Source organism: Ursus arctos, unplaced genomic scaffold (assembly GCF_023065955.2).
Source record: "Ursus arctos isolate Adak ecotype North America unplaced genomic scaffold, UrsArc2.0 scaffold_11, whole genome shotgun sequence".
NCBI classification, from domain to species: Eukaryota; Metazoa; Chordata; class Mammalia; order Carnivora; family Ursidae; genus Ursus; species Ursus arctos.
This window is the reverse complement of record NW_026622775.1, coordinates 64,728,396-64,750,224: the sequence shown is the minus strand read 5'-3', so window position 1 is coordinate 64,750,224 and position 21,829 is coordinate 64,728,396. Positions and strand designations below refer to the sequence as shown.

At 42.8% G+C, this 21,829-nt stretch overlaps 1 protein-coding gene across 1 annotated transcript in view; it reads right to left on the bottom strand.

Annotated features, from left to right (window-relative positions):
- Window positions 1-21,558, bottom strand: part of NUGGC (nuclear GTPase, germinal center associated) — a 39,610-nt gene extending 18,052 nt beyond the window's left edge. The window contains exons 1-8 of the mRNA XM_044391193.3: window positions 21,431-21,558; window positions 20,386-20,608; window positions 19,655-19,885; window positions 16,069-16,278; window positions 10,667-10,842; window positions 9,254-9,272; window positions 8,875-8,964; window positions 842-947 (exon numbers count right to left, since the gene is read on the bottom strand). Of these exons, the coding sequence (XP_044247128.3) occupies window positions 842-947; window positions 8,875-8,964; window positions 9,254-9,272; window positions 10,667-10,842; window positions 16,069-16,278; window positions 19,655-19,885; window positions 20,386-20,608; window positions 21,431-21,558 (1,183 nt within the window). The remainder of the gene's footprint in view (window positions 1-841; window positions 948-8,874; window positions 8,965-9,253; window positions 9,273-10,666; window positions 10,843-16,068; window positions 16,279-19,654; window positions 19,886-20,385; window positions 20,609-21,430) is intronic.
- Window positions 21,559-21,829: the final 271 nt, after the last annotated feature.

The window sequence follows — 21,829 nt, the reverse complement described above, 5'->3', positions numbered from 1 at the left end:
TAGGAAAATTGCTCATGCTTGCTGTAGGAAGGATGAGAATCTCTGTTGAATGGGATTCTGGATTAGAAATTCATCTTAGTCCTAACCTTTTGTTGGTCAGAAGATAACAGATGTCATCCTACTTTTCTCCCCATTATTCCCATAAGTGGAAATTCTTCTATATCATTGCTTGTGTATGGCATGCTGATTATTTTTTTTATATCCTTGTTCCAGAAGTTCCCCTATTTCTGGAACATTTTACACCTTCTGCCCCTTCGCCCCCACGCAGACATGTCAGGTAAAATGCATGCACATCTTCAGCCATTTTAAGCTCAGATCCTGCCTGCTCGCCCACTTTGCACTGAGCGCGCCAGTCACACAGACCCCTGGGTTCTCTGGGCTTCTACTGTACTCACAGCACCATTTAACTAAGCCTGATTTGTACCTTGATTTTTACACATGGCTTAGTATTAGCTCCTCATCTAGATTTTAAGTTCTGTGAAGAAAGGGGGTCATGTCTTCTGCTTTTTCCTCCTCAGAGACAAAGCATACAATAGATGCTCGGTACATACTTTTAATACTTGTAGTAGCTGGGTGAGTGAGGAATTGCAAGCCAAATACTTAGGAAATGACAACCCAGCCTCTGACCTATACCAACTCTTGGTAAAATTTGGATGGAAGAGGAACTGTGGTCTCACACACCACAACAATGCAAAGAGAAAAACAGATATGTCTGCTAATAGGTATAGAAACTGAAACAAGCTGGAAATGTGGCACAGAAAGTTCTAGAGAGGGAAATTCGGCATGCCGAGCTTCATCTTGAGAATTCTAGTGATTGAGATAAAAAATATATATAAATTACCAGTTTCCTCCTCAGTGAGGAGAGCCTGCTGCCAGTACTCCTGGGCGCTGACTGTGTATACCAGATCAGAAGCCTCCAGAACCTTGGAATCAGCGGGCAGCTTTCTCTGAAGTGAGAGAGAGACACACAGAGAACAGAGTAACTCAAACATGGTGAAGGAAACAACACGCAAGCCTTATAAGAACATTCAGCAAGCTTCAGCTCACTCACTCTCAATCCTGCAAGAGCCCCGTAAGGAACACAGCACACCTGCTCGTCAGGTGTTCTCATCTGTCCATACCTCACAAGGTTGGATGTTGTAAGAAAACTGCTGCATAGAAAATATTCTCTTGGGAGCTAAGAAGAGCAATTCTAGAAGGAAATGTGTAGAGAAAATAGTTCAAAGTGCACTGAAATGTTCAGAGAGGGGGAAAGTACCAGGATGCTTTATGAAAAAAAAAAAAAAAAAGCCCACCTCTGGCAAAGGCAGTGATGGGCTAGAGCCAGCTACACATGCTCCTGAGAGCCGAGTGTATGCAGCTCTCCCCAGCGCCGCCTTTGGTGACATCACCCTGGTAGCTTGAACTTGGCCGTGGTGGGAGTATTACACCTTGGGAATCAGCAAAAGCTAGAAATCAGGGCTTTTTTTTTTTTTTTTTGGTTTGTTTCTTTTCTATTCTTTTAAAACAGAGGACGGGTTGTTTACCTACACCACACAACACAGGGCAAAGGTGTGTGAAAATGCAAGTTTCTTAGCTGGGCCCTTAGTGAGTAATCAGACACATTTAAAAGCAGAGTGATGTTTAGGGAAATGACGGTTTTAAATATCAAGGAATTAAGAACGTGAGAAAATCTTTTTTATGATTAAGAAAATCATCATCACGGAGAAGTCACAATGGGATTAGACACAAATATTGTTCCATAATCTTTCATTATTCTCACTTAAAAGAAAAGAAGGGGCGCCTGGGTGGCTCAGTTGGTTAAGCATCCGACTCTTGGTTTCGGCTCAGGTCGTGATCTCAGGGTCATGAGATCGAGCCCTGAGTCAGGCTCTGTGCTGAGCCAGTCTGCTAAAGTTTCTCTCTTCCTCTCCCTCTGCCCTGCCCCGCCTTGCTATCTCTCTCTCTCTCTCTCTCTCAAGTAAATAAATAAATCTTTAAAAAAAAAGAAAGAAAGAAGAGAGAAAAACCAAAAGGGTTGTGTGTGTGCATGGGTGTTTGGGGGCAGTAGAAAACGGTAGAGAGTTGTCCATCTCTTTCTGATGCAAAGATACAAAAGCGCTGAGTGAGTAGTCCACTGGGAGAGGTGAGAGACCATATGTCTGGCAAGCTGTGAGCCCATGTAGGCAAGGTGGGAATAGAGTTGCCTGGGTAGACTTCCAGGAGCCCCACACTCAATAGTCTGGGCTGAAATTATACAAAGGATCTGCCAAGATTAACTTTTTCCCCTTCTGATAGAGTTTTGACTCCAGCAAAAAAGTTTAGGGAAAGTTGAAACTGATGTGGAATTAATTTTAAGTAGGGTTTTAGAACAATTGAAAGAAAGGAGTATGCCTCACTGTGTCTAGATTATTTAAAATCTTGCTCTAAATTCTGTATACCTCTTCTAAAAGTTATTGATGATTAGTTAACACTTATGCTTGTTATTATAGTACAGAGAAATATTTTTATAGTATCAGTGAAATGACTACAGTATGAAGGTTCCATATTATTATAAAAAAGATGTAGAAACAGTTACAGCTGGAAAGTAGGATCCAAGAGGTGAGTGTTAATCAAATTATCAAATCACCCCATGGAAAGATGAGTCACTGTTACAATTACACACATGGTTTGTTCGGACAATGTACAGCACCACAGATGTTAAAGTTCGTAAGAAGATATTATATATGAGAAAGGAGAAAGCTTTTAGCTCAAAATAGAAGTGATACTACCTGAAAGCAGAATCAAAAGGGGGATAGTAAAGCTAGAGTTAGCTTGAGATCAGTAATATAAATCATGACCCCATTGTCAAAAAATCTATCTTTTCTAGCTTTGTCATTAAAATAACTTTGCAGTGATATCACCCTGCCCACTTCTTTTGCTTGTGTGAAATCATTTGATATGGACCCCTAGCACCCCAACTTTTATTTTTAGCATTATTTTTTACTAAAAGAAACACAAGTTTCTTTGAGAGGAGTAGGTCCACATCTTGGGGCAGGGAAAAATAAAAGGAGTCTGCGTATCTTGTTGTTGCCGAAGAGTAAAAATGTTTTTAAAAAATGTCTGGGTAAGGCTAAAGGACCCGGCTTAAGTTACAGGCTCCCATCGGCCAAGAGGTGAACTGGAACATCAAAAAGAACACAGTATTTCTGTGAAAAGCCCTGAGTCCATTATAATCTTCAAACTATGTAAAATAAGTAATAATAATATGAAAAAATACATATGTATTGGTCCCACCCCTGGTTCCTGACACAGGGCTCCTAAATTCCTTATAAATTAGGGATACGATCACAATCTTTGATTCTAACATTAGTCTTTGACCCCAGTACTCGGCACAGAGCTCCTAAAACCATTGTCATTTCCTAAGTGGTAAGAGCACTAGATGCATCTCTTGTTCTAATATTTGGTCTTTGACTCTAGTACCTGACACAGATCCTAAATCCTGTGGAATTTCCAAAGTGATAGGAGTGTCTTCTTTTTCTAATGAGGCAATTCTGGGTGAGCTCCTGAATAGGGGCTGGTCACAGAAAGATCAGGTCATTAGAAGTTTGGAATTTTCAGCCCCACTCCACCCCACCCCCCATTCTCCAGAGAGGGTAGAGGGGCTAAACATAGAGTAATTGATGATGCCTATGTGAGGAAGCCTCCATAAAACCCCAACTGTATGGTGTTTAGCGAGTTTCCAGGTGGGCGAACACATCCGTATAACGAGAGGGTGATGTACTCCAACTCCATGGGGACAGAAGTTCTTGCATTTGGACTCCTCCCAGGCCTTTCCCTATATATCTCTTCATCTGGCTGTTCATCTGTATCTTTTATACTTTATTATATTTTTTAAAAACTGGTAAAAGTAAGTAATTATTTCACTGCATTCTGTGAGCCGTTCTAGCAAATAATCGAATCCAAGGGGGACGTGGTCACAGGGACCTTCAATTTGTAGCTGAGTCAGACAGAAGTTGTGGATAAACTAGGGATCTATTATTTGCAGTTGGCATCTGAAGTATGGGGCAGTCTTGTGGGACTGAGTGCCTAACCTGTGGGATCTGATGCTATGTCCCAGAAGATATTTTCAGCTTGAGTTAAATTGTAGGACACCCTACTCTACGACCCAGCAATTGCACTACTAGGTATTGATCCAAAGATACAAAAATAGTGATTCAAAGGGGCACATGCACCCTATTGTTTATAGCAGCAATGTCCACAATAGCTAAACTATGGAAAGAGCCCAGATGTCCATCAACAGATGAACAGATAAAGATGTGGCGCATATATATATATATATATATATATATATATATATATATATATATATAATGGAATATTACTCAGCCATCAAAAAGGATGAAATCTTGCCATTTGCAACAATATGGATGAAACTAGAGGCTATTATGCTAAGCGAAATAAGCCAGTCAGAGAAAGACAAATACCATATGATTTCACTCACTTGTGGAATTTAAGAAACAAAACAGATGAACATAGGGGAAGGGAAGGAAAAATAGAATAAGATAAAAACAGAGAGGAGGCAAACCATAAGAGACTCCTAATTATAGAAAACAAACGGAGGTTGCTGGAGGGGAGGTGGGTGGGGAGATGGGGTAACTGGGTAATGGGCATTAAGGAGGGCACATGATGTAATGAGCACTGGGTGTTATATGCAACTGATGAATCATTAAATTCTACCCCTGAAACTAACAGTACACTATATGTTAACTAAAAAAATAAATAAATAAAAAATTATAGTGTCACAGAGAATTGCTTAGTGTGGGAAAAAATCCCAACACTGGTGTCAGAAGTGTTGTTAAGTGCGTTAGCATGGATTGGAAGAATATCATTAAAATGTCCGTACTGTCCAAAGCAACCTACAGATTCAAGGCAATCCCTATCAAAATACCAACAGCACTTTTCACAGAACTAAAACAAATAATACTAAAATTTGTATGGAACCACAAAAGACCCCAAATAGCCAAAGCAATGTTGAGAAAGAAAAACAAAGCTGGAGGTATCATGCATCCAGATTTCAAACCATACTACAAAACTATAGTCATCAAAACATTATGATACTGGCACAAAAACCAACCCATAGATAATGGAAGAGAATAGGCAGCTCAGAAATAGACCCATGCTTGTATGGTCAATTAAACTACAACAAAAGAGGCAAGAATATACAATGGGGAAAACATAGTCTCTTCAATAAATGGTGTTGGGAAAGCTAGTCAGCTACATACAAAAGAATGAAACTAGACTACTTTCTTAAACCATATACAAAAATAAGCTCAAAATGGATTAAAGACCTAAATATAAGGCCTGAAACGATAAAACTTCTAAAAGAACGGATAGGCAGAAAACTTTTGGACATTGTATTTTTTTGGATCTGTCTCCTCAGGCAAAGACAATGAAAGCAAAAATAAACAATTGGGACCACATCAAACTAAAAAGCTTTTGCCCAGAGAAACTGTCAACAAAACAAAAAGATGACCTATTGAATGGAAGAAGATATTGCAAATCCTACATGTGATAAGGGGTTAATATCCAAAATATATAAACAGCACATGTGAGGGCACACCAAAAAAATAATAATAATAATCTGATGAAAAAGGGGTAGAGGGACTGGATAGACATCTTTCCAAAGAAGACATATGGATGGTCAACAGACACATGAAAAATGCTCAAAATCTCTAATCACTATGAAATGCTAATTACAACCGCAAGATTTCACCTTGCACCAGTCAGAATGGCTAGTATCAAAAAGATAAGAAATAACAAGTGTTAGTGAGGATGTGGAGAAAAGGGAACCTTCCTTCGTACACTGTTGGTGGGATTGTGAATTGGTGCAGCCACTGTGGAAAACAGTATGGAGGTTCCTGAAAAAATTAAAAATAGAAATACCGTATGATCAGCAATTTTCCTTTTGGGTACTTATCTAAAGAAAATGAAAACACTAATTTGAAAAGATCTATGCATCCCCCTGTTCACTGTAGCATTGTTCATAAAAGCCAAGATATGGAAGCCACCTAAGTGTCCATCAATGGCTGAATGGATAGAGAGGATATGTTACACATATATACAGTGGAATATTACTCAGCCATAAAAAAGAATGGAATCTGGCCATTTGCAACAACACAAATGGACCTACAGGAAGTTACACTAAGTGAAATAAGTCAGCCAGAGGAAGACAAATACCATATGATTTCATTTATGCGGAATGTAAAAAAACAAAACAAATGAACAAACAAAACAAAATAGAAACAGACTCACAAATACAGAGAACAGACTGGTGGTTCCCAGAGGGGAGGGGAATGGAAGGACGGGCAAAATAGGTGAAGGGGATTAAGAGGTACAAAATTCCAGTTACAAACTAAACAAGTCATGGGGGTGTAAAGTACAGCAGAGGGACTATAGTCATTAATACTGTAATAACATGGTGACAGATGGTAACTAGACTTAATTTGTGGTGATCATTTTGTGATGTGTAGAACTGTCGAATCACTGTGTTGTACACCAGAAATGAATATAATATTGTGCGTCAACTGTACTTCCATTTAAAAAAAGAAGTGTTGTGAGTGTGTTAACAGCGTGAGAGGAAAGGAGAGGCACAAGAGGAGTAAGATGGTTTTCTTTACAGGTACCCTAAAGCAAAGGCAAATGCTGTGTGATAACCAGCTCCAAGGACGTACCTGAGAATGTAAACACCCAGCTCTCTTTCACATACACTTCGTCATCCAGACTTGGAGATGCGAACTCCCTACCATCTCTAGAAAGCATCTCCTCTCCGCTAGTCCTGTGGTGACTGCCTTGCTCAAGCTCTTAGCACTTCCAGCTGGACTACAGGAAAAGCCTCCCAAAGGGTCTCTGCATCCAGTCTTCACGCGCCCCTCCCCCCATCCATTCTCCTTACTGCTGAGAAAAAAGTCTTTCTAAAATACCTAGTATTTCCAGACTGAGGTCTACAAAGGGAGTCTCAGGGGTCTGTCATGTTTCTCACAATATGTTTTCCTAATTTTTATTTTTATAATAAAAAATAAGCATACACATCTATACCAATGACTGCCTTATAATCAACTTCTGCCTCACATTTTCTTTTTTTTTTTAAGATTTTATTTATTTATTCGACAGAGATAGAGACAGCCAGCGAGAAGGAACACAAGCAGGGGGAGTGGGAGAGGAAGAAGCAGGCTCATAGTGGAAGAGCCTGATGTGGGGCTCGATCCCATAACGCCAGGATCACGCCCTGAGCCGAAGGCAGACGCTTAACCGCTGTGCCACCCAGGCGCCCCATGCCTCACATTTTCTATGACTAAGATTAAATTTGCTCCAAGTGAAGGCATGCAGTACAAGGGAAGGGTTCACAATAACTCAGACTGAAGTAAAGTGGTTGGGGAATTAAGGTATCACCTGGCCCTCGGAGGTGGTCCCTCAAAAGGACTTGTATGGTGAGAGAACAATAGTCACTGGCAAGCTGACTCACTGTCGTCCAGACCCTATCTCATCCACACCAACACGCCACATTTATTAGCAATAAATATAGCTGTGAATTGTGTATTGAAGTATTTTGTGTTTTTGTTTCCAGAAACAATACGATGAGGTACTCATTAAATGCATATTTCTTGAGTGCCAACGAGAACAACTGAAGAGAATAAGAGCAGCTTTGCTCAGTTATTGCCTCATTAAAACCAGCATTTAAGAATTGGTTGGTCAAAGGTTTTGGCTTAAGTACAAGGGCTGGTTATTCTGAATGAGAGGCAAAAGCTTTGAAGTTTTCAATTCCATTTTGTAGATCAGACGTTTTCTGCATCAGTGTAATTGAATTCAAACTACAGAATGCAATTAAATATAGAACTGGACATCAGGCCATATGTTTTTACTATTACCCAGTGCTGAAGATTTAGTTTCAGCAAAACCAAAACATCTATCACATTATACTAACCCTGATATATCACTTCTATGTTTTGTTTAGAGTTTATCTTAAAACTGGTTTCAGTTTTATTGTTGTATAAGACGATTACAATAAGGAGTTTTATGTCTGTAACTATTTTAGTGGCAGAATAACATAAATAATTTAAGAAAATACCAAGATTCCCACAGAACAATTTCTCGAGCTTGAAAAACACAGCTCAGGGGGGCGCCTGGGTGGCTCAGTCAGTCAAGGGTCTGATTCTTGATTTTGGCTCAGGTCATGATCTCAGGGTAGTGAGATCGAGCCCTGTGTCGGGCTCCATGCTGGGCATAGAGCCTGATTGAGATTTTCTCTCTCTCTACTTCTGCCCTTCCTGCCCTCCTACCCCCAACCCCCACTGCTCGGGCTTTCTCTCTAAAAAAGAAAAAAAAAAAAAAAAGCTCAGGCCTTATCTCCCAATGCTCCTGGCAGAAGGCCCTTTCTCCCACTCCCTTACCTTACCAAAGACTACTGGTTTTTTAAAATTCTGCCCAAGAGCACGAGGAGCTTTCCCTGCACCTCTCTGCAACACCACCTCCCCAAGTGCCAGCATGGTCCAGGCATCCTTCTGGGTTCCCACAGCACCCTATGCGTTCCTCCAGCAGATCACCCTCAAACAGTACGGTGATCTCTGATTTTACCTGCATATTTCTCAGTGGACTCTAAGCTCATCCCATCCTTCCAGCAACCACAAGAGTTAGATGTTATCCTTTCCCCATTTTACAGATGAGACAGTGGAGGCTCAGAGAGAAACAGTAATTTGCTGGAAGTCACAAAGCTATTAACCAGTAGGACTGAATTAACTCCAAATTGTCTTCTCCAAAGCTTTTGCTGTGGCTACTATGCAAGACCCAATAGACAGTGAAATGTTTCTGAAAATCTTGAAAAGCAGAAAAAATACACAGGGAAATCTGTTAACTCACCTTGAGTTTTTCCTTGAGAATTCTATTCCTTTGTAGTTTTATCATTTCATTTCTTTCTAAAACAGCCTCCCGCTGACTCAAAATCACTTGCTAGATTGGGAAAAGAAATGAAAGTATGGCAAAGAGTCCAGGGTTATCAAGAGTGATACGGTGATAAGCTGCACATTTTTGGGGGGCATCTCTTCAGTTGGCCCAGACAAATGTGCATGTCTTTGAATTTTATAATATTAATCATGAAAAGTATTATTAAGCATAACTAGTTCACCCATATGTCCAAACTCATTAAGTTGTTACATGAAATGTATGCGATTTTTTGTACATCAATTACATAGCAATAAAGCTTTAAAATAAAAAATAAAAATAACTAGTCCGTACTTACATTTCCCACTTTTCTTTCCCTGAAATGAAAATTGTAACAATTACTTAACTCATTTTATGTGTCACGGCAGTCTCTCAACTTTCCCTAAAAGCAGCATATACGGTTGTACCTTGATACCTCCACATAAGCTTTCTTCGGTCCAAATGTCCTCTCTTCTGACCCACCTGCAGTGTCCACTTGACACAAGTGTCTTTGTTTCTCAGTATTTTGTTGGTGGTGGAACTTCCTGTGACCCCGCCCCTGGCCCAATCAAAATGCAGCCCTGTCTCTCTGGGTCCCCGTAGCACCTCGCTTGTCCCTCTCTTATAACCTTTAACCTCCTTATAAGACAGCGGTCTCAGTGACTAGGCCCTACGCCCCTCTGAGTGTGCAGCCCCTACCACAGTGTTCAATAAAGGTTTCATAAATCCGACTGAATTATGTTCAGTTGCAGAGCTGGCATTGGAAGGGAGAGCTGGAGATACTATTCTAGGGCAGGGGACGGGGTGAAGGGAGACTGCAGGCAGAAAAAAAAAAATAATGAAGCTGAAGTTCCAACCTAGCCCATGAAAGCAAGAAGTTGGGGGAAAAGATGTGGCCTCTTTCTTTACCTGGGAAGTTGTCTCTGCTTAATGAATTCCTGGAGACACAGAGTCAAGTTTCAGTGGGTGTGGGGGGGTAAGGGAGAGATGACAGGTGACCGGTAAAGATGCTCTTATTAGAGCAGAGAAGCATTAACAACGTTTTATCTGGTGACCATAGGCCCCGTGTACCCAGGACAGACCAGTCGATACTTGCTGTAAGGGTTAAGAACACCCCTTTCCAACGTCAAAGTGTGCCAACAGAGAAGGTAAGTTACGGCTCTCTTGGTTACAGAGGTACAGAGATCCACACAGAAATCAGCATATTTTGACATCTATTAAACTCTAAAATGCTTACCACCTTCCACTAAAATTTTGTCAGAACATGACTCTGTAAGAATGTTGTTACTTTTGGCCAAAGTTCTGAAACATCAAGAACCTTGCTCCAAATGGGTTTAAAGTCTGAAACAGAATCTGACACTTCACAGGTGAGCAGCGCCAGACATTGTTACAGAAAGTGCCCACTCTCTGTGGGGGCATCTACACCTCCCATATCGGCGGGGGACAGGACGCCTCCAGGCGGTGCTCTTTGCACCCCATACACACGAGTGGTACCCCGTATAGGGGACAGCCTACTGGGTATTGAGCAACTACTCTGGAAGAGGGACCACAATGTTCAGATTCCCAAGACAATCTACCCAAGGGTCCTAATGTCCTAGGAAGTCACCCAGACTTCTCTCATCCCCAGCAGTCACTTCCCTGGGTCTGAAACGCCCAGGAGTCAAAGCTCTGTTGTTGTGGAAGTCGGGACCCACGGAGGAAAGCCCAGAGGTCCGAGAGCCCAGCCCGGTACCTTAGATATTCTGGCAGGTAGAGTTTGTCGGTCTTGGTGACCACCAGCGCAACGTCCCTGCAGAAGCCCCTTTGGCAGGCTTTAATGCTCTCATTCAGAAGGTCTTCATGGGCTCTCCCTCCAGAAGCTCTTTCAATGTCACTGATCACCCAGATCACTGAGCATTTATCAATGGTCTGTGAAATGTAACCACAGGTTTAAAAACATAAGTGGTGTCTCAGTTATAGAGGACATGACCCCTTAATGTATCATTAATGTCCTTTGTGCTCTGCCCCATCTCTTCCAGTACCCCCTCTCAGCTCTCCCCACCATACTTTCCATGTAGCAGCCAGGCTGAGCTTCTTGAATTTTCTCAGATGTAACTTGGTTTTATCCCTCGGGAACTTTGCACTTGCCACGACCTCTGTTTGACCTCCCTTTGCACTTTGAGACTCTGCTAATGGCTACATGAGGGTGGATTGGCCACCCCTCCTCTGCATCCTACAGCACCTGGACTTATCTGCCATGGTACCTCTCAGAGTTATTGTATAGGATCGGCTCTCTGTACCACCCCACCCCACCCCTAGATTGTGAGGTACTTGATGGGAAGAGGCTGCACTTTTCAGCTTGGAATTCACATCACCTTAGGCACAGTGCTCGGCCCCTCCTAAAGGCTTCATAGATATCTGTGGCATTAGTGATTGACAGAATTCAAGAAATCAGACCTCCTGCCCCAGATCCATCAATGGCTTGCATTACTTCAGTAGTCTTCTAGGGAAAATTATTGTTTTTCCAGAACTAGTTCTGGTCATGCATCGACTCCAAAGTTATCAGCGCAGGGCATCATCTCCATGTTTGACTGCCCCTGCATATTCAGCACACTGCCACCATGTGGGGGCAAGGAGCCAGAAACCTTAAGATGCAAGGTGCAAAGGGCAATGGACATGAAATTGCAGTTGATCAAAATCATAAATACTGCTCTATTAGATATGCAACTTTTATGTGACGAGTAATCGTGTGTTGCCTTGTGACATTTCTCTGACTGTAGTCCTTCACTTGTCTCGCCTCTTCATATAAATGAAAAGCTGGTCCAGCTCAGGGATTGAGTTTTTTCGAGGTTCCTCAGGACAGCACTTTGCACATAGAGTTGTAACAAGTTTGTGACTTGCTAATTAAACCATTATTTTGCTTTATGCCAATGGTTCTTAATTTGGGGCAATTCTGTACCCCAGACGACATTTGGCAGTCTCTGGAGACATTTTAATATATTTTTTAAAAGATTTTATTTAATTACTTATTTATTTGAGAGAGAGAGAGAGCGCGTGCAGGGGAAAGAGAAGGAGAGAGAGAGAGCATGAGCAGGGGTAGGGGCCAAGGGAGAGGGAGCAGCAGACTCCCACTGAGCAGGGAGCCTGATGCGGGGCTCAATTCCAGGACCCTGGGATCATGACCTGAGTGGAAGGCAGATGCTTAACGGACCGAGCCTCCAGGCACCCCTGTAGACATTTTTAATTGCTACGACTTGGGGTAAGCTAGTGGGTGTGCGTAGAGGACAGGGAGGCTAAGCACCCTTCAGTGCCCAGGTCAGCAGCCCCACAACAAAGAATCACCTGGCCCAAAATGTCACCAATGTTGAGGCTGAGAAATCTTGGGTTTCAAGTTTGTTTTTAGCAGTGGAGCCTTTTTTCAAGTGAAATCTTAGGAAGATTTCCAATTGGTTTTTAAAATTGGCCTGCTTTTAGTGGAACTGGAGACGGGGGGTTCGGAGCCCCCCCCCGACCCCCACTCAGCATCCTCAACCCTCCGTCCATGGATCTCGTGGCTTTCAGGATCATTATTTTAAAACCATCAGTCTCTAGAGTGAGACAAACTTCACTGTTTTACAGAGATGACAATAGGCCCCCAAGAGGCAAAAGATCAGTTTAAGACCATACAACTATGGGCCCTGAACCTCCTCCTTATGCGCATGGACCCACATTTAGGCAGGAAAATAAAACAACTGCTCCCTCCCACTTTCCAAGCTATAATCTATTTAGGGAAGCTTCTAGCTATTCACTCAGGTTGTGGAAGATCGTAGGATACCAGGCTGCAAATTCCCAGGGTCCTGGGAAACCGCAGCTGCTTCCTAAATGTTTATTAGCATGAGAAGAGGACTGCAATTTCAGGCCCTACGCAAGGCTCTGACTGCCAGGATTTGGTCAAGTTAGAGTCCCAGAAGACACGGAAAAGCTTACCTAGAGCAACTGGATTTAGGAGTGGGTGGGATGGCACGCCCCCCCCCCCACCACCACCAACTTACTCCCATGACGAGAATGGGCCTCAGAGAGCTCAGGTGATACGCCCAAAGTGTCATGAATTCAAGGTGGCAGACAGAGACACTCATAATAGTCTTAGCTTAGGGAAGGCAAGGCTGGCAGCTAGAGGGACGGGGGAGGGGGCACTGGGCTCGGTTCTCCCTAAAAAGAGGGGAGTCTTTACTCACTCCTTGTGGGAGAATCTCACAAAACCACAGGAATGCAGGGGAGCTGAGGCCAAGCGGAGCAGGCTGGGAACCATCGCCTCTGTAGCCCGACCTCCTCAGAGTGGGAGTTTTGAGCCAGATCTGCTGGCTCCTCTGTTCTGAGTGGCCTTTGACAGGCTGCCCAGCGTATCATAACTGGCAGCAACCATGGCTCCATCCAGGGAGAGAGGCTGGCTGGCTCCCTAGGCTGTTGCTCTCTGGGCCTAGCCTAGAACCAGCCAAGGCTGGCAATTCCACTCCCAGAGCTGAGACCCTGCAGAAACAAAGGCTCTCACATCAGGACCTGAGCAGACTACCAAGGGGAAGGACGTTGGGACGGCCTTTATCTGAAAGTACTGTTAGGGGAGGTCATGTGGGGAGAGAGAGAGCCTCAGCCGGGAAGGTGGAAACCTGCTCTCTGGTTCAAATTCTGCCATTCGGTAGCTGTGTGGTCTTGAGCAAATTACTTCCCCTCTCTGAGCTTTTATTTCCTCATCTGTAAAATCAGGGCATTGGCCGATTATCTGTAAGCTGTCATCTTGATCCTATCATCTGGATCTTGACTGCACACCAGTCTCAAAGTCCCCCAGCCCACAGTCAGGATCTGCAGAATTTAAAGTTTGCATAGAGCAGAGAGTCCATGGCTCTCCGATGGAGCTTCTGTAGCGTTGGGCTGGTCTTGACTCACTGATCCCAGCCCTCCCTCCCAGTCCCCTTCCAGCTCCAGTCCTATGCCTCATCCCCGCGTTCCCACCCAGTGCTCCTGAGCTCCTCTGCCTAAAGATGACCTTTCTCTCTCTATCACATGCCCCAGTCCCCCTTGTCCTTCAAGCTTCCCCAGGAAGGGTAGTATTCTAGCCCAACCCCAAAGTTTTCCAGGCTTGCCTTCTGTGCCCCTGTCCTCTACACCCCACACCCCTTCCTTCCAGCCACCCCAGAGGACTCATCCTTCCCCCCAACACTTCACTCTTCATTCCTCTGGGTCTTTGCTGCTCTCTGGCCTAGAACAGTACCCAGGGGTCCCATTCTCCACAATCTTCTCTGGTGGCAGCTGAGCTTAAGTGCCCTCTCCGAAGCTTCCCTCACATGCAAAAAGAGTTCATCACTTTGTGCTCTCATTGTTAAGTAACGTGGTTTGTTAATTAATATGACTAATTAGATTCCCTTGCAGATTACAAGACTGCCAAGGACAAGGACTTTGTCTCTGGCCATCCAAAACCTAACGCAAGATTGAGGAGAGGCCCAGTGGGTGTTTGCTGAAGGAATGAGGTCTCTTGTTGACGATAATTCCTATTTTTGAGTGTTCCTTTCGCCTTGGCCTTCTCGTACACCATGTTCTGCCGGAGATTTAGTCATCTGTGGGTGTCTTCTCTCCTGTTAGACTCTAAGACCCTTGCAGGAAAGCTCTGCTTCTCATTCAACATTGGTCTATTTTGCTTTCAGCTTTCTAGTTATAAAGCTAATACACGTTCGTGCAAAAGATACAGACAATACACAGGTGTGTGTAGTAAAGAGTAAAGAGTAAGCGCGGAAACTCTTGTTAACAGTTGGGTGTGTATCCTTCCAAAAGGCAAGATTCTACTCTTGCTGTTCATCGACAAACATTACACACAAATACACACACACACACACGCACACACACACACACACACACGCTTCTTAACATTAAAGCTCATGCTCCGCATCTTTTAACTTAGCTTTGTTTTCCCACATAGGTTTATAGCAGGGTTTAAGAGCAGAGAGTCTCTCGAGCCATCCTGCCTGGGTTAAAATCCCCAGGGTGATAATGGGCAACTTACTTCACTGAGAGCAGTACCTCGCACAAAGTACATGCTCGGTAAATGCCTGCTGTTGTTGTTATTAGCTATAATCTGTGCGTCCTCAGTGCTAAGTACATTGTCTTACGTATTATATGTCTTTGATGAATGAAAAGCAAATGAACAAAGAGATAAATTCTTAAAAGTATTTCAACCTCTAATCATTAGGTACAGGTCTAACTACCCCAAGGCTTAACTCTCTGGCTGTAGACATATCTGGGGGTGCCTGGTCAGCTCCAACTTCACTTGCCAGGAATTGAAACCCTACCCAAGATTTTGGCTGAAAGGGTGAACCCTCGGCCACCATCTTCAGCCACAGCTGATTACACTAAGGGTAGATGCTTAACCTAGAGAGGGTTAATCATTAGCTGGGCAGTAACTGGTCCCATTTTCCTTCTTAGGACTTTGAACTAAAGCACATAAACTAAAGTCAGACAGTCGTAGGCATGTGAACTACAATGTCATTAGAGACAGGGCTTGGGTGGTCATCCTCCACAACATGGATCCGAAGGGCTAAGTAGAGAAAGCTAAGTGAAAAGCCGGACTCTGCAGAGAAATGCACAAAGAGAATAGTCACGAGAGCCAGGCAAAGGCTGGGAGAGAAAATGGCAGCGTCTGTCCTGATAGGTGGCCCTGAGGTCTGGCTCTCTCAGGAGAGGCTTGCATACTCTTTTGATGAATCCCTCTTAACCTGGGATTGCTTCAGCAGGCCTCTGTGCCTTACAACTAAACACGCTAGCAGCCTCCTGGTTCCTTGGTGCTTGGCTCTCAGCTTCTCCACTTTGTACCCACCCCTTGGCCTCCCTCTCCCCTCTGTCTGCATTTCCTCTGCTTACTCCTAGACCACTCTGCTCAGTTGCTGACCTTTCCCCTGTACCACATACTCTCATTCTAGCTTCCAGGCCTACCTCATGATTCCTCTCTCCCCAGTTTCTCTGGCCACCCCTCTCGTCATTGCCCTGAGGCTTAGAACCTAGAAAGTAGAAACATTTAACCATCCTGAACTCATACGATCCCTGCAGCTGAACCGAGAGCATTCTTTGTTGCTTTAGAAAGGGTGGAAGAGTTGAGGGAGGACCGAACGAAGTCACATGAAAGAGAATCACCTTTTTCCACATCTCATCCCTCTTGCTGTTGAAGTCGCCAGTGCCTGGAATGTCCACCAATACAACACCTTCTGGAATCAGCTCTGATTTGGGAAGAGTCACTTCCACATGTTTGATCAAGGGCCAGATTTGTGTCTCAGCTGATTCTCCAACCAAGTCTCTCCTCTGAGTCCGGATGTACGGGTCCAGTTTGACAGACAGCTCTCCTGCCTGGAGAAGAAGGACAAAGTCACACACACCAGACATCCTCCGAGTTCCTCGGTCCTGGATCAGCTGTGATTGAAGTTTAGCGAAGGTACGCTGAGTAGTGGTAAGAAACACCACTGGCAATGGGCACTGGGAGGCCTGTGATCCCATCTGCAAGGGCCTACGCTCTGAGAGCCAGAAGGGACCCTGGCGATCAGAAAGTGCAAGCTCCTTAATGTACAGATGAAAAAGCCAGACCAGTTAGAATGCGGCTTCAGCAAAGTTCTAGCTTCACTGGATAATGATTTCATCCTCAAAATTCCATTTCAATTCTAAAATTAATGTTATTAATATGCAATAATTAATATTAAATTGGAGAGAGGGCATTCTTCCCCCATGGCTACTATAAACATTTGGATTACCAGAAAGCCCTGTATAGAAAATTGATGGTGATATGGTGACCATATTTTCCACATGGAAAATTGGTCTGAAATTGATCTTTAAAAAAGGTTTTTAAAATTTCTCTTCCAAGTACAAAAAATATCTTGATGTGTAGGCGTTTCCAGAATGTTTTAATGACGGGGGGGTGGGGAAATGTTCTCAGCCTTTGTTCCTAAGCTAAACATGTCTTCGGACAATGACACATTCATGCCATCAACTATGTGTGGCAGCAAATCTCTACCGGGATACTACTTCAAAGGACAGAAGATTTGGGATGTATGGTGGTCGCCTTTTAAAAAGATTTATTTATTTATTTTAGAGAGAGAGCAAGCACTGGGGGGTGAGCAGGGGAGAAGGGCGGGGGGTGGGGGAGAGAATATCCAGCAGACTCCCTACTGAGCATGGGGCTCGATCCCAATGCCCTGAGACGAAATCAGGAGTTGGGTGCTTAACCAACTGAGCCACCCAGGTGCCCCTTTTTTGGTCATTGTTAATAAACATCTAAAGAATAATCCTGAAAGAAAGAACAGAAATTCTTAAGAGAGTTGAGATTAAATCAGGGTATTTGTTGCAATCTGGGTAGGGAGTCACAGAATTCATCAATTCTTATCAAATAACAAGAAATTATGAAAAAAAGATGGTAAAGTTCTTTAAGATATTTAACTTAAAAATAAAACACATATTGGGGTGCCTGGGTGGCTCAGTTGGTTGGGTGTCCGACTCGGTTTCAATTCAGATCATGACCTCATGGTCATGAGATTGACCCCATGTCTGGCTTCCGGCTCAGGGGGGAGTCTGCCCAGGATTCTCTCTCTCCTTCTGCCCCTCCCACTCGTGCTCTCTCTTTCTCTGAAATAAATAAATAAATCTTTTTTTTATTTTAAGATTTTATTTATTTATTTGATAGAGAGAGTGAGGGAACACAAGCAGGGGGAGTGGGAGAGGAAGAAGCAGGCTCCCAGCAGAGGAGCCTGATGCAGGGCTCGATCCCAGAACGCCGGGATCACGCCCTGAGCTGAAGGCAGACGCTTAATGACTGAGCCACCCAGGCACCCCTAAATAAATAAATCTTTAAAAAAATAAAGCGGATACATTAAGGGCAATGTGAAAGAAAAAGCATGGCCTTGAAAAGTCCCTTTGTATAAGAAGGTTCAACCCAATAAACTGGCTCAGGACAAACCATTCTGGGAGGCAAACTCAACTTTCCTCATTGCAGTCTAGAATCCTAGACTCAAACTTCGACTCTGTGCCCTAACTCATTGAGATGTAATTTGTGTTTCTTTTTTTTTTTTTAAGATTTTATTTATTTATTTTTGAGAGAGGGAGAGCACAAGGAGGGAGGGGCAGAGGGAGAAGCAGACTCCCTGCTGAGCAGGGAGCCAGCACTCAATCCCAGGACCCTGGGATCATGACCCGAGCCAGGCAAACGCTTAACCGACTGAGCCACCCAGGCACCCCTGTACTTGTGTTTCGATGAGTATTTCAATTCCTAGTTTCAAGGGGTAAATTTTTAACATTGGGAAGGAATATTTCTAAATATAGAGTAGTAAAGAAATGGATACTATGTTGGTACCTTCGTGTAACTTATTTGTTGTAAGTTGTGTGTGCCCATGGATAAAGTAACCAGTTTTGTAATCATTGTGTTTCTTTGGACATGCTCAGTCTGTATTTTAGACATTAGGAGTGTAATTATTTTGAACAGTAATTAATACCCATTTAAATGTAAGAAGTGACTATTAGATTTGTTGGATTTCCTAGATATACAAGAGCTAAGTGCCTTGAAAGATTTAATTTATTTGACCTCTAATTGTGCCTGGTCAAGTATTTAAAAATTTTTGAGAGAGAATGGAATATATTAAATATGAACTATAACACAAAAAGTCTAAGGGAACTCGATTAATTATGTAAGTAAGCATTAGCTATTTAAGGAGGCCTTGCTATGTTAACCTTAGGAGATAATTGAACATTAAAATTTAGAACAAGTGTAAGTAATTGTTCTTATTTCATACAAAGAATGCTAGATTTATAAGTAGAATAACAATATTTTAAGAGAAGAGAATTTTAAGAGACAAGAAACACTGTGTTTTAAATGTATAATTGTAATAAATTACATATTAGTTCTACAAGTGTTTAATTTAAAATGAAATTTTGATTTGATAAAATGAATATTGATTATAGAAGTGAGGAGAGCATTGTTCTACTAGCTGCATATCCAGTATCCACCCTGTCCTTTGTCCGTGCTAGCACAATGGTGTTTGTTTGCTTGTTTGGGCAGTGGATTGAGATTGGTCCCAGCCAGTTACAACACATTTGCTTCCTGCTTTAGACTCCCTTTCAGCTAGGAAAGGCCGTGTGACGGAACCAGAGACCAGTTCTGAACAAGAAAATCTACCCAGAAGTTTGTTGGGTGTGTTTCTGAGAAAGCTTTTACTTTCCCAGGAAGGGGGGGATGTGGTCGGTGCCAACTGTTTATCCATTTCTTTCTTTCATGAAGCCAACTGTGAAGTCTAGCACTTCGGTAGCCATCTTGCGAGTATGAGACAAGTTTGAGGGAAGGCCAACACCGGGAGGTGTTGATCTTGACATTGTAGAGCCACTGAACCAACCCACAAACCCAACTGCTTCCGGACTTCTTATGTGAGAAAATGAATAAATCCCTATTCATTTAAGCCATTATAAATTGGGTGGTTTTGTTTTTAAGCATTCATAGCCCCAAGCATCCTTAATTAATCCTTAAGTAACTGTAAATAGTCTTCCCTGTGCACAAAAGACCCCCCAGTCAGACACTAACATTTCTCACTTGATGCCATAAATAATGAAAGAGAACTCGGGCAGCGATACTTCTGATTTGGGTATCAACTCATTTCCAATAAAAACACTGTGCCTTGAGCAAATCTCCTAAATGGATTCAATTATTATACTTGTGACTCATGATAAAATAAAGAAATCTCAAAGCTACCTCTTCTGCCTTGAGGGTGATGATTCTGGAGGTGGGAATCTTTCCTTTGGGCTTTGCCCTTAGTAACTCTTCATAGTTCTTTCTTTCCGCTCCATTTCCATAAAACATTTGTAGCTTCCAGATGGCTTCCTCCACGGCATCATCCCTGTCCCACGCGTCTGCCTCTTCTCTGTCCAGTTCCTCTGTCCTGTGCAGGAGTTTGGTCAAGTTCTTCAGCTCTTCCTTCCACTCCTGCCAAGGGAGAGTAGGGCCAAGCCCCTCATGACACAGATATGGAAAACAACAAAAAAGGGAGGAGTCCAATGTTCCTATGGGGGTTGCTGCATAGTCAGAAACTGAAATCATCTAATTCAGCAAGGGATCATCTAATCAAAACCCCTTGTTTTGTCATTAAGGAAACCGGGACCCAAGGAGGGAAATGGCTTGCCCAAAGTCCCATAACAGCAGTGACAGGATACAGGCTAGAACCCCCATCTCACTCTACAGAACTTTCTCATTCTGTACTATGTTCTTTTCATTTGACAAAGGCATAAACTATATTTACAAGGAATATAATGTTAATCTCTAAGAGAGAGGGAAAAGGAAAGAAAGAAAAGGAAGGAAAGAAGAGAGGGAAAGAGGAAAGAAAGGAGGGATACAGGGAGGAAAACAGGGAGGGGAAGAGGAAGGAAGGAAGGAAGGAAGGAAGGAAGGAAGGAAGGAAGGAAGGAAGGAAGGAAGGAGACACTTACCTGGTCAGAGAGAAGATGGATTTTGGCCTCATACTGCTCACAGCATCCAGAGCTCACTTGTACAATACATGATGTACATATACTTTCTCCAGATACTGGTAGAAACATTGCTTGCTGGATGATAGCATTGATTAGGGAGCTCTTCCCAGCCCCCGTGCTTCCAAATAATCCAATGTAGATCGGGTCCAATGATGGTTTTTCAATCAAGGCAAGAAGTCTGTTTCTGGATTGATTTTTAAATGCACGTGGTCAGGGTCATCAAAGCATAGTGGGAAGAATATCAAAATAGAACATGAAGGAACTGAGTTCCAACCCTAGACAAGTCATACATCTTTTTGAACCTCTGCTACTTTCTTGACCAGAAGGGAATATTAGTCCCTGTTTCCTACATAGAGTTGTCATGAGGATCAAAGGGGATGATGCAAAAATACTGGGTAATGATAATTCTATACAAACTCCATAATCCCTACACAGATGTGAAGCATCCTGGTTTGTGTTCTATGGAGATTACATAGTCTTGATCCTAGAAATAAATTTTAGGCAGAAGTAAAGTAGGGAGTGACCCAGAGGCTTACTGAGCAGGAGATTCAGCCCTGGCACCAATCAAGTCCTTCAAGTCAGCTCAGCCCAAGGCTTGAGGCCACAGGCTAGAGTTTCACACAGCCTGGGTTGGATTCAGGCCCTTTCGTTTATCAACAGTGTGACTGGTCAGTGTCTTGGCTTCTCTAAGCCACAATTTCAGTAAAATTGGAACTGATAATAATAGTTCCTACTTTACAGGAGTATTGGGACAATTAAACGAAATTTGATATATGTAAAGTATTTAGCAGTTTACCTAGCAGGAGTGGCAACCCAATGAATAGCATAAATAAATAAATAAATAAATAAATAAATAAATAAATAAATCCCATAGCTACATAAACGTTCAGCGTTCTTTGCTTAACTTCTAATTGAAAATTCCCTTTCACTGTTGGAGAAAAGTATCTACAATCATCTAAGGAAAGAATGGATGGAAGATTTGACAGGTAGCTGATATCAGACTCACATGAGATATTTGACTCCATTAGGAATGCTGTCATCCAGGAAGACAGACTGAATAAGTTTCTGATAAGTGTTGCTCAAAACCCTTCTGGTCCGTGACTCCAATTTTTCATCTGGAATCAATAGGGACATATTACCTGGTATGTACCTGGCAGAGATCAAGTACTATTATCTCCAAAAGAGGAACATGCTCAGTATCACAGAGAAAGGAAAAAAGAAAAAAAGAAAAAAGAAAAAAATAAATGAAATGAAAAGCCAGTTAAAAATGATAGCAAATTATCTGACACTAGTGATAATTGCTCATAGAAGATAGCAATTACTGATTGTGAGAGCCTCCCAAGGGGCCAGCCTGCTCTGAAACTCCTTGTAACAGAAGTCAGCATATGCTTTGCCATGGGCTATC